Source organism: Tinamus guttatus, unplaced genomic scaffold, assembly GCF_059628265.1.
Source record: "Tinamus guttatus ecotype Peru unplaced genomic scaffold, ASM5962826v1 Tinamus_guttatus_pri_ptg000510l, whole genome shotgun sequence".
In the NCBI taxonomy this organism is placed as follows: Eukaryota; Metazoa; Chordata; class Aves; order Tinamiformes; family Tinamidae; genus Tinamus; species Tinamus guttatus.
In genome coordinates this window covers 35,886-48,907 of record NW_028289044.1, presented here as the reverse complement: position 1 = coordinate 48,907, position 13,022 = coordinate 35,886, and the positions used below count along the sequence as shown (strand labels likewise).

The 13,022-nt window shown below is 34.9% G+C and overlaps 1 protein-coding gene across 1 annotated transcript in view; it reads left to right on the top strand.

Annotated features, from left to right (window-relative positions):
* The window catches only part of RIMS2 (regulating synaptic membrane exocytosis 2), a gene marked incomplete at its 3' end in the record, with an annotated part of 276,506 nt that overhangs the window by 229,852 nt on the left and 33,632 nt on the right, over positions 1-13,022 (top strand). The window contains exons 12-15 of the mRNA XM_088533604.1: positions 2,584-2,714; positions 5,168-5,339; positions 5,887-6,040; positions 11,889-11,915. Of these exons, the coding sequence (XP_088389730.1) occupies positions 2,584-2,714; positions 5,168-5,339; positions 5,887-6,040; positions 11,889-11,915 (484 nt within the window). The remainder of the gene's footprint in view (positions 1-2,583; positions 2,715-5,167; positions 5,340-5,886; positions 6,041-11,888; positions 11,916-13,022) is intronic.

Here is a 13,022-nt window from a genome sequence, read left to right as displayed (position 1 = left end):
TATGCAAGCCTTGTACACCTCCAACTTCAATTAAAACATTGTGAAGTCAGCACTGCCTCCAATCAGGCCCCAGTGGATCAGGCCAGATGCACAGACAGTGCAGAACACACAATTTGTAAATCCCTTTTGAAATGTTTTCAATGATCGAGCCCCCGACACACAGGACCTCTAGGAAAGAGGGATTTGAGTCTCTTGAAGAGCAACTCTTTGTCTTAAATGTCTGTCCTTTCTCTCTTTGTGAGTATAAAAGACAAGGTCCTTGTAGGAGAATACAACACCATCCAGATATTGTGTCATAATATGCGCATATTGCATATGCAGAAATAGAATTAGGTCAGTCCTATTTCCAGTGCCATTTGCCATGTTCAGTATGCTACTCTAACTCCTGTTTCTCATTTTTTTTCCTTTCCACTTTTCAGTCTTGACTTCTTGTCACATTTTCTTTCACCTCGCTCTCTTCGTTCAATATATTTTGTGCCAGTTATGAACTGTCTGGATTCTTTACTCACCTTATTCTACCTCTCTCATCCAGTCTTTTTATACCCCCCTGTTCTTATAATGTCATCAGTGAGATCCATGGCTCTGTTCTTGCTGTGGTTCATCAAGAAGCATACAGTAGACTTTTCTTTCTCAGTCATTTGAAAGCAGCTTCTGGGCATTGTCTCCTCTTCCTTCTCCTAATCCCATGAGAATACAGACCCATCCTCCCCTCTGTCAGGTTTTACATCCTTTCTGTCACTCCTGCGGTTTCTTCCTTTCTCTGCATCCAAGTCAGATGACTTCTTGAGTTAGAATGTCTGGGCTGTGTATTGGAGAATTAGCATTCTGAACACAGGAGAGAGAGATCTGCTTTTTCCTAAGAAACACAGATAATGAAGAATGCTATTTCCCTTAGGATTGTGGGAATAGGAAGTTGTTATGAATAGACAAGTATGTCCTTTGCTTCAAGGATGCCCAAGGAAACCTGTAAGTAGATGATAAAATGTAGATGCCCTTCCTGTATTTAATAACAGAAAACATTTAAGATGACTTGTACTTCAGATGTCATCAAAGTTTCCTTTTGGGTCTGTATGGTTGGTGTAAAACTTCCTACTTGAGATCTGTAGCTGGATGCACATTTGTGCTAGTCTGAATGATTCTCAGTTTCAAGCAATAGTGACAGAGCCCTTTTCCTTGCAGGAATTGAAGAACGGTCTCTAGAGTTCTGCTGAATGAACTCTAATTATTTAAAGTTAATATTTAATAATAATAATTAATAATTTCTTCCACACATTTTTTTCAGCCTTGGTAGTCACAGAGTGACTCACACCCACTCACACTGTTGGTGTGAGAAGCCTGTAAAATTGAAAGTAGGCCCAAGCAGGCAGGAGTCCCCTTTTCTTTAATGCCCATGTAAGAGCTGGTAATGGAGTGGGAAGAAGTAGGTGCCACCCCTGAACAGATTGGTGTGACTGAGTGTCATTCCAAGTACTGAAGTTTTAGAAATGTCAGAAAAGTCAATCAGCTTTGTGATGTTCATTCAACACACTTAAGAACTGCATCAAGACCTTTCTTTATGTGGCTGAATGCAGATGATGAGGAGCTATGATAGAGTTGGAGACCCTGTATCTGAAATGATGTGGGACGTGCTCCCCAGAAGGTGAACCTGCCCCTAAGTTTATATACCTTAGGATCTAAAGGTGCTCTGCTTTGTTACGTTGGGTTGGGCACTATCCTGCGATTCCTTTAAGCTTAGGGAGTGTTTAGTGTTTCCTTTAAATGTCCTAATTTATCCTCTGCCTCAAGTAACCCCCATGAAGACAGTCTGCTTTGTAGCTGTAGTTAATTATATCAGACTGGTACTTCCATGTAATGACTCCCTGATTATTTGCAAGGTGTTGTTATGTCCTTCCCACACCATCTCCCCGTGCCGCAGTGAGTGCTCTAAAGCAGGTAGATCCTTTCCTTCAATAATGTATTTGTAGCTATAATTTTCAAAACGGAACAGTTAAATAGCAGCTTTTAATGACTGTACTAAAAATGGTTGTCCATTGCCAGACCAACTCTGAGAGATGAGTAATAGCAGTTTTTGTCCTGTTGTTGCTGAGTAGGACTGGGAAAGAGTTGTTCTACTGAGCCTCTCTCTTTTTATAAGTACTTGGAAGGCTTATTTGATTTCAGAGTAAGTCTCTTGGAAAACATTTAGGAGACTCCTAGTGTTTATGGTCTTCAACCATAGTCTTCCCAGCACAACAGGAGATGAAATATTCAGTCATTAATTACGAATACCATACGCCAGGAATATAAGTAATGCAATACTACTGCCAAGAGAGAATAATCCTAAACAGAGTACCACCTGAAAGACAGTTAGTATGAAATAACGTACGTGCTGTATAAGGTTCTAAAAATGAATGACTCCTGGTACATACTGAAATTATTAAAGTATTCACTTATTTTTTCTGCTTTAGTATAAGTACAAAGTAAAACATATTCTTTTTGTGTTAAAGTAACTGATAGAAGCTAACGAATAAAATTAATTTTAAGGATTAATGTGTTACTTAATCGGAGAAATGAATTCATTAACGAATACTGTTTTCATTGCAGATAAAACTGTGGTATGACAAGGTTGGTCATCAGTTAATAGTCACAATACTGGGAGCAAAGGATCTTCCTTCAAGAGAAGATGGAAGGCCAAGAAACCCTTACGTTAAAATTTACTTTCTCCCAGACAGAAGGTAGGGTGAACAGAAAGACAAGGTGCTTTTGAGTAAGAATTACTCTGATATTCCAAACGTGGAGCTAAATTTACTGGTCATCAGAGAATAATCTTACAGGTTGGAGTCTCTCTGTTGTATATGCTGTGTAACAGCAGTTTTTCTTTGAACACTGAACACAAATTCATTTTAGCTGGATATTTATTTAGATACTGAATGGAAAGGGAAAGGTGGACATACTTCTTTGCATAAGAAACTGTTACCTGCAAAAAAAAAAAAAAAGGTGTAAGTATTTTGTTATGCTCTTATTTCCTGAGCTGTCTAGTGCAGGGAAAGCTGGGAGAACTGCACAGAATTAAGTTCACAGATTTATGGACTGATCATTTCTTCAACACTTCATTTCTCCCCCGACCTTTGCACAGCAAAACAGGAGAAGGTGAAACTCACCGATTTCATATCACAGTATCTGTCATAACAAGATACCTCAGATTCATATTGATCTGTGCTTGTGATACATATCCATTTAAGGAAAATGATACTATGGTAGGGGCCCTTATTCCTGAATCACTTCTTTGTTTCTTAATTCGTGATTTTCTTTCATTTCCACTTGGGTGGCAGGAAGAACAGCAAAGAGGGTAGTGTGTCATCCAGATGAACTTTTTGGGGTGTATTTCTTCAGCACAAATCAGTAGAGGAATATATTTAGCTTTATTTTGTATTCTCTCAATCAAATAATTTAAAGGTTAAACTAACTCAATATTTTAAAAATTGGCCAGTATTTCGCTAAATCTGTAGAATTGCGTGCATACTGCCTCTATTTTTACATCCTTTGCTTTTCATAATATCCAAACTGAGAAGATGCTAACTATCTTAGTTCCAGTTGATTTCCTCCAAAATGAAAGCTCTTCAGTTCTTTGGAAGACACTGCTTTTCCACTTACATTGTATGCCATATGTTAACAAAAAAACTTGCAGTGACTGCACAAATTACTGTATCATTTGAGAGAAAATTCTTGGCTGGATTGTCTTTGCCTCAAAAATACTTAAACTGTTGGACCAGATTCTTAGTTTGCTGTATTTTGGAGACACTGAAGCTAAACTGAACTGGGAATCAATTCTGCAAAAGTTGCCTCAGTAGGTTTTTGAAGATTAATAAAGCTGCTAAAAATGTCTGTATTCATAGCAGCTCACAATGTAACTTCAAATAATTCTATATAAGAGAAACAGATATTTCATTAAATAATTTAATCTATACAAATGCCGAAAGTTATATATTATTATATTCTATTATTCTGTGCTGATGTTCACAAGATGTTTTTCTCTTCCTGTTTACGTGAAGAGTTCAGAATCTTTTCTTCAATTATTTCTTCTGTTTCTTATCTCACACACACAAAAAAAGAACTAGCAAGCTATCTTTTCGAATTAGTTTTTGTCCTGACAGGCTAATTGCTTTTCTTCTCCTCAGAAGAAAAGGCTAGGTAAGCAAAAATATGTTTCTTGTATAAGAGAAAGAAATCTGCCAGAGATAAAATACGCTTAAACAAATCAAGTGCTTAATTAGATGAAGGTATGAAACTCTTTCATTAAACACATTTCAGTGAAAAAGCTTTTCCCATGCAACTTGTTTCAAATCTCAAGGGTAAGTAAATCTTTATTACAATAGAAATAATTACTTTATTTGTTCTGACAGTGTGTCTAAAAATGTTAATTCATAGTTATTGTGTTGATCCAGATTCTAAGTAACACTTAAGAAATACAATAACTTTTGCAACTTGAAACATTTGCAAATGGACAGTGTCTTCATGACCATTCAGAGAGTCTCCGAGAATCAGTACTGCTATTGCATTATGCATTTATCAGGGAGTTTAAAATTAGGGATTGTTAATTAAGGATTGAGCACCCTTTTCAGTATTCCCATTTGAAGGAATGTGGGTATTTTCCAGTGAAACCTGTTTCCATCAGCAAGCTAATTATTTCAAACAAAAGTGTTCTGCAAAACCTCCCCTCTGTGGCTTAGCACCCTGTAGGCCTGGCAAGTAGAAGCGAACAGGCCGGCTGCCTTGTCTGAAATGCTGATTTTTCCTGTGCCCAGTGTTATCCATACAGTAGTTTTACTTCCAAGCAATGGCCCATGGAAGTCCCATCTACAGAAGTATATTTTGTTTCTTGAAAGCCCTGTCTTCTGTTTCTGAAATGAGCTTAAACGTTCCTGGTTTTCAGGAAGCTTCTTAAACTCGGAGTTGGAATTTGAACTGGGAAGTGGCTATGTTTGTAATATGAAGTCATGGATTGCTCTCGATATATGTACTGAACTTAATTTTGTCATAAAGGGCTAATTCTGAGCCATATTACAATAGTATTTTTCAAAGTATTATGCAGTGTACAGCTGATTTAGATTTTGCTGCGTTCCATGGGATGCTTATTACAATATTTTTATATTTTGGTCACTTTTAATATTTAATTTTTTTTTTGCAGTGATAAAAATAAAAGAAGAACAAAAACAGTAAAGAAAACATTGGAACCTAAGTGGAACCAAACATTCATTTATTCTCCAGTTCACCGGAGAGAATTTAGAGAACGAATGTTAGAAATTACTCTTTGGGACCAAGCACGAGTTCGAGAGGAAGAAAGTGAATTTTTAGGAGAGGTATATGATTATCTTTGGTTGTTATTTTGTATAATTGAACACATATTCATTTCGACATACAATATTCCTGAATAAAATAATTAAATATAGTGAGACAAAGCAAAACTGCTTTTAATTGTTATATTTCTGTTTATTTAGCTTAGAAGCAAACAAATAGTGATCTCGCACTTATCACGCAATACTGAGGTATTAAATCATTGTTCTGGTTTTGAAACAGTATCCAAATGGTTTCATATTATTTGAGAACTGTTCATTACAATCCGTATTATCCACAGTCTAGATGTTGGAAAGTATTGCAGACTAATTTTCTAGAAGATGTTTGAACGCTGTTAAGCTTGTTAGTAAGGTACTAAGGGTTTTGTGTTTGTTTATTTATTTGACATCATCAAAGGCATAGAAACTCCTCTCTTAAATGTAAGATGTTTATAAAATTTCACACATATTCCTTAACGGTGAGAAAATAGAATAAGCGAATGAATTTTATGGATATGCTGATTGTGTTCTCTTTTTAATGCCGTCTGACCTTTAATCGCCTTTTCTTTTGGAGATTCTCATTGAGTTAGAGACAGCATTACTAGATGATGAACCTCACTGGTACAAACTTCAAACACATGATGTCTCTTCATTGCCACTTCCCCACCCGTCCCCGTATTTGCCACGCAGACAACTCCATGGCGAGAGTCCCACACGGAGGTTACAAAGTAAGTTACTGGTTTTACCTGTGTGTAGTTCATTTGAATTAATATGTATATTAAATTCTTTTACATAGGAAGCCAACAAAATTTGTGTGTTCATTTGTAGCTCTTATGAATTTATGATTGCTGATAAGCTTGAACTGGTGCATATGGTAATACTAAATGCTGTATAAGCTACCATTTCTCTTGTTAGTCTACCTGGTTCAAATCCTCAGCTTGACTGAATTATCTTGGTCTTTGGCAGTGTTCTGTTTTTATCTTCTGAAGTCCAGTCTCCTGTATTAGGTTTATCATTCCATTATTTAACCAAAAGTGGAAGTGCAATAACTTTCTCTCTAACTCAAACTTCTTATAAATGAAGAACAGTGACTTCTATAAACATGTACAGCTAAATATCATGGCCTGTTGGTTTGTTTTGATGCTGCTTTATGTGGTTCGATTCACGAATTAAATTTATCTTCTAACTCTTTTTCATACAGTTAGTATACATGATCCACAGTAGTTTACAGTTATCAGTAAATATTTTGAAAATAAAATATATAGTGTGTTAAGGAAAAGAGATATGTTAGTATACAGTGAGAATGCAGCTTTGTTACGGCTATCGTTTCTCTTGATAAAGTGATCACTAGTGACTGTGGTTCAAAACTGTTCTTCACTGAATTAATTTCATAAAATATGCTTGATTTGATGCTCTGATTTTTCTTTTATCATTCCCACAGAAAATTCTTTTCTTTTTTAAAAAGAGGAAAACTATTTATAAGAATTCTTTGCATTTTCTTTTCTTTATTTTGTGTGTATGCCTATGGTAATACACACAAAGTCACAGAAACACAGTCAAGCTTGAGTATTTCATATGTTCTGTATAGAGTCTCTATTAGTTTATCTCTTTTATGTAAATCTTTTAAAATAGTTGGCAGATCTTGTATCTGTGCCTTGGAAGGTGAAAGGGATTAAAATGCTCCATATCATAATACTCTGAGATAGATACATTAAGTGAGAGTTAAAGTGTGTAGCCTTTAAGCCATGATATTATACTTATATAAAGAAGGAAAGAAATGCCTGCTAGCAGTTAAGGATCTCTTTTACAATTCACTCCTCTCCATTTTTTTCAGGACTGTGAGTTTTATTTTAAATAAATTCTTATTTTAACTATTTTCTTCTTTATTTTCTGCCATTTTGGAACACATTTTTGATAAGTTCAATCTATTTTTCTTCCATGTAAGAATGCTTTTATGTATCAATTGGGTTATCCAGTGTCTGTATACAAAATGCATTCATATGTGACTTCAGTGAAAGTTTAACTTTCAGGAAATACTCAGTCCTACAAAGAAACCTCTTTGTTTGTAGTAGTTCCCATATGTACATTAAATAATTGCTATGAAGAATAGTGATACGAGATGAAAGATCTGTTTAAAGACAGATTAAAGAATGTGGAAAATCTGGAAAAAGTGTTAAATACTTTTCCTGTGATCACCTACACAATCTTACATCTCTCTGTGGAAATCTATAGAGAAGGATTTGCAAAGACTCCTGGCTTGGTGGAGCAGGAAGATTTGGTGTAGAAATCCTGCTTTTCAGTGAAGAATCATTTAATGTGGTTGTTCCCAGAGCAGTGCCTTGACGCCATATAGTCATGTTTAACCAAGGGAAGGATTTTAGATGTTCACTTCATTTTAGATGTTCCCCATTTGATAATGGGAAGGCACCGCAATGGAAACCTAACACCTGGCCAGAATTCTGCAGCGGTACCGGGTTCCATTTGTCAAAAAAAAAAGAAAAAGAAAAAAGAAAAAAAAATCTGTGAATTTGTGTTACACTTCTGAAATAAAAATAAAAATATTTCTTGATTGTTTAGAAAGGTGGTGGAATATCCCCTTAGAGATATCCAGAACTCAATTGGACAAGACCCTGAGCAAGGCTGTGAGTTGGCTCTGCTCTGAAGTGGCCTTGCACCAGGTGGCCTTCACAAGGGCTCCCAGCCCAAAGGATCTTAAACTTCATCACCAAGGAACCGATGAAGGGCAGACGTCAGATGTTATACTTGCTTGTCTTCACTGGGTAAAATAGTGATAATATGCTAGCAGTAGCATATAGAAATCTGGTTCTTCTACCAAAAAAAAAATCAAAACAATATTTTATTAAACTTCTGCTATATAAAGGAGAGACATCTTGAATTACAGGTTTGTTGTTTTGTATAGACACTTAAGTTTTCTTATCTTCATGACTGACAGGCAGGTTACCATAAATATATATATATATGTGAAAAAAAAACACAAATAAACCTTGAATACTATTCTCTGAAGGTAGTTTAAAAGAACCACCTATATTTACCCACTTGCTTTGTGTTAAATTCTTGGGATTTATGTAGTTTTACCATGAAGTGCTTGTATTCCACTTCTAATGTCAATGGATTTTAGTATTCTAGAAAATGAGCAGCTTGTCAGCCCTGCAGACTGAACTCCAGTATTCTATGACAGCCAGTAGCATAGTGCAGTCTTCCTACAGAGTTCCCATATGCCATTTTTTAGGAACCAGCTTTCAAAGAGAGTCATTAACTATGTAGCTATCACTAACTATCAAGACAGAATTAATTGAAATTATTGGCAAATTAAAGTTCTTTTTTATATTGCCTCTAACATGAGGTTGTAAGCAGAAAATACAAAATTATCTTGGAAAAAAGTGAGAGTTCCTGTAGTCAGTTAGGTGATAACATTATTAATGCTTCTCACACTAGATAAGAGGCTAATCACAGATTCCACTGAAAAGTAAATGTGGTTTGGATGCTGTATTCGTAGGTGTTGAGATGAATGGGATAGAAGTTATCATTAGCATTACTATTCAGTGATAACCACTGCAGAAATGAAGGAGGTTTTTTACCATGGGACTGCAAATGGGTAATTACTTCCTCTGTGCACATCCCAGAGCACAGAGATAGCAGTCACCACGCTGAATCCCAGCCTTCCTCATCAGGCTTTTACAGTGATGCACATGTAATGTCTGTGGCTGTGCAGTGTGAGCTGACACTGTTCAGTGGATGAAGAACTTCGGGGTATCACTCATTTGGAAGCACATGGATTTTTAAAATTCTATATTTTAGGAATATATTTTAGGAGCAGCTTTCATTATTTTATTTTACAGAAAGTATTCTAACAGTTTACAGGTGAGTTAGGGTTAAAAAGTAACAGATATTTCTTTTCGAAAATATATTTTAAGCTGGTTGAAGTATTGATCTGCTGGCTGCAGTGAGTGGGTGGACAGTGAGGATAATAGCTAAATGTCGAAAGAACGGGAGGAACATACAAAATCAGGAATGCAGGTGTTTCCAGGTCTCCAGACACAGCTTCAAATGCCATGAGATACACTACAGTATTATATTTTTTTGAAATATGTGTTTTTTAATCAGGGAAAATAGTGAATCTATGCGACAATGGCTGTCTTGAAAACACAGTCTAAGAGATTTTAGAAATGACAGTGTTTGGAGGTCAACACTTAGAATTCCAGAATAGTGGATCAAACTGCATTCTGCCAAGACACCAGAAAATTAGTCAGGTTCAAAATAGCTGGAAATAAGGAAAACATAAAGCGGTTTTCTTTTATGGAATATTTAACTAATTTTATTTTTCCATTAATGTCGTTGAAGGCTACATGATAATTTAATATGATGTGTATAAAAGTCTGGTGGGAGAACAAAAGGGTCTACAAAAGATGTCTACATATAGCATGCAAAAGCTATATATATATAGCATTCCTTTTCCAAATATTCTCTATTAATCTATCTGGGTGAAATGAAAAAATTTATAATCCATAAGCAAACCTTCTTTTGACAAAATAAGTTCTAAAAATAAGTTCCTGACTATGCTTTATACAATTTACCTGAAATCAGACTATGTTTTCTGGGTCTGTGTTCAGACTTTAACATGGTAAAAATGATTACATTCAACCTAGAATCAGCAAGTTAGTAGGCTGAATGAAGAACAAAATTTTGCAGTTTTGGAGAGTAGCTATTGGATGGTCTCATCATTCCTGAGACCCATTTTCTTTCTTTTTATTTATATTTTTTCCCTGTGGTTGTACACTAGAGCAAAGATGAGTTGCATCTTATAGCTATTAATTCAGGTCTTCTCCTCCATTATTTTCATATTAAAATGTTCAAATCTTTTTTGTGGAACATTATGATGGTTTCATGACTGCTAAGTTACTAATGTTTAATAATAATTGATTAAAATGTGTCTGAAATTTTACCCAAAGAAATTGGAGCCCCTTCATGTCAAACCTCAGTCATCCAGGGAAAGCCATTGACTTCCCTGGAACTCTGTATAGTCTCATTTTTCAGCAGAATCAGTATCTTGCTGTCTCAATAACTCCCATTTAATTTGCTGTGAATAAGGTAAGTCAGCAGAGCAGTTTTAAATCAATGCTACCGAATCTTATTTGAGAGAATGATAATAATTCTGTTGACTAGTAGGTGAGTAGTACTTAATGGTAATGCATATCAATTACCTTTTATTCACATTATAATATGGAGCATTATAATAAGGTCAGCGGCACAGATCTGTGAGTGGTGAACAAAAAAGAAATTAGCTCTAGAGAATAACAGATATTTTTCCCTTTCATTCTTATTCATTAATTTTTCTCTTTCTTTTATGGAGCACAGGCCTGGAGCATGCTATCTTTGTTTGCATTAATGTTTCGTTCACAGAATTTGAAATAAATATCAGTATTTATTATACATCTATGATTTATTATATTTATTGTACATCTATGTTTTATTAAATACTTTAATAAAAAGGTATTTAACATGATACAGGGGTGTCTTCAAAGGCCTTAAACTATCAAAATACAGAAAAAAAATCAGAAGTTAGATCTATGCTCTTTGAAGAATTAAGAATTACTAAATTATTATTAAACTACAAATTATTTCAAATCTTACCAATGTTTTGAAGCAACTAAAGGGAATTGGAATATTGCTTATAATTCTATCACTCCATTTAATTGATATAATGATCTTATTAAATTATCTAGGTGTCATATAATTATGGCAGAAAAGCAATGTTCTTTGTCAGAATAACGCAATGAATAGTGTAAAGTAATATTTCTAGGCCCTGGATAGATAGCAAGTTAGGAGACCTTTAAAATGATCCTAAAAGATACAGACCTGACTTTTTCTGACTAAAAGTAGTATTTTTACTTTAATTTTTGAAACATGATAAACTGTATTATTCAATTGTAATAGTTGTAGTGAAACTTTCAAATAAATTTAATAATAATATTCTCTAGTCTCCAGCTTTTAAACAGCTCTTTACAAAATTTAAATTCAAGAATGTCATCAAGTCTTTTTGATGGCTCTTGGTTCTTGTTGAACTTTTGATGACTTTCTAGTGTTCTAGGCTTTCCAGATTTTTGCATACTAGTGCATGTAGATTCCATTCTGTCAAGAAATGTGGAAGTTTAGAAAAACCTAACCTCACCCTGCTGGGCTGCTCACCGCCCCGTGCAGTGATGTTAAGGGTAGGAATTCATAGTACATATCTAGCTGATGATACATCAGTTGCTCTTAAAAAGTTAAACATTTAGGCATAGTAAATGGACAGTTGTTTTTCAGAATTGGAAATTTCTGTTAGTCTTATGTGACTACGTAGTATAAATGTTGATACAGAAGTAATTCGGCTTTGTTGTTTAATTTCTTCAAGCTGGTTAGGTTTTTTTTCTTTTGGATGATTGTGGCCTGCCATATCATATACTACAGTTTCCAGAAATTATTAATATGAAGTTTAAGGTGCAAACCATCCCTGTTACATGTGTTGATTCATGTGTTTTCCCCTGACACTACTTCATTTCAATATTTTTTTTCCAGATAAAGGCTTATATTCATATAATTCAGGTAAACTTTCAGCATGCCAGAAATGCTTACTGCTTCCATATACATGCAAAATTTAATTTGATATTTTATTGGTGTGCTTATGCTACCTATTGTGCAGATGCTAAGTTGCTAAAATGTTATTTGGCTTTCCCTGTCTGCTTTTCAGTAATGGGGCTTTTGTTGCCTTTGTTTCTCTGTTCTTAGCAGCTGAGTATTGATATCAGAGCAGTATCATAATACTGTACTTGTTTTGTATGCATTTCTTTTAGATAGTGCTTTGGTAGGTAAACTCTAGTATGCTTTATTAACTATACTAAGCAAATGCTGTTTTGCTTAAGCAATAGTAAAATGAACACTTGTTTTGCAGCTGTTTGAGAGCTAGTGTAAATATTTTTAGGATAGAGACATGGGGTAAGTGAAATACTGGCAATATCAGTATTTATACTGATAAATGTTTTTACAGTTTTATATTACTTTAAGTCCCCAGTTGCAAATCTAGTTGTTATATCTGAGAAGTGATATACTTAGTTTGCCTTAATTAAATATAGATAAACTCATAATGTAAGGGTTTTACAAGCTTAAATTTTGTAGCACATTTCATGTGGGACTTTTTGCAGTTCCTACAATTTTAATTATGGCAATCTCATTAAGAATTGGTACATCTAATTATCTTTCAGTTATGTTTAAGAAATGAAACACAGTGTTAAGAAAATAGAGCGGATACCATAGTGGGGAGAAAAACACCCCACTGGATATTTCCTGAGAGTAGGATTAAAAAAGGATATTTTCCATTCCTTCTATCCTGTGCTTCCCGTGTTCTGTCTCCTGCACTCTCTTCTAAAACAGTCTCAGATCTTTCTCATGTCTCCTATCTTCAAAAGATACGGGGTTTGCTGTGGCTCATGTGGATTTCTGCACATGTGGATTAGCCGCACATTTTAGCATGATTTTGTGTGTTTTCCCCTAGGGGTTATGATTTGGATCTTTCTCTTCTATCTAGCAACCATTTTCAAAGATCTGTAGGAACTTGATTCAATTTGGTATTTCTGCGCCTCTGTCAATGTAGATGAAACAGTCCAAAAGCTTTTTTAAAACCTCACTATTTTGTGTAGGAGGGCAGAGTGACAG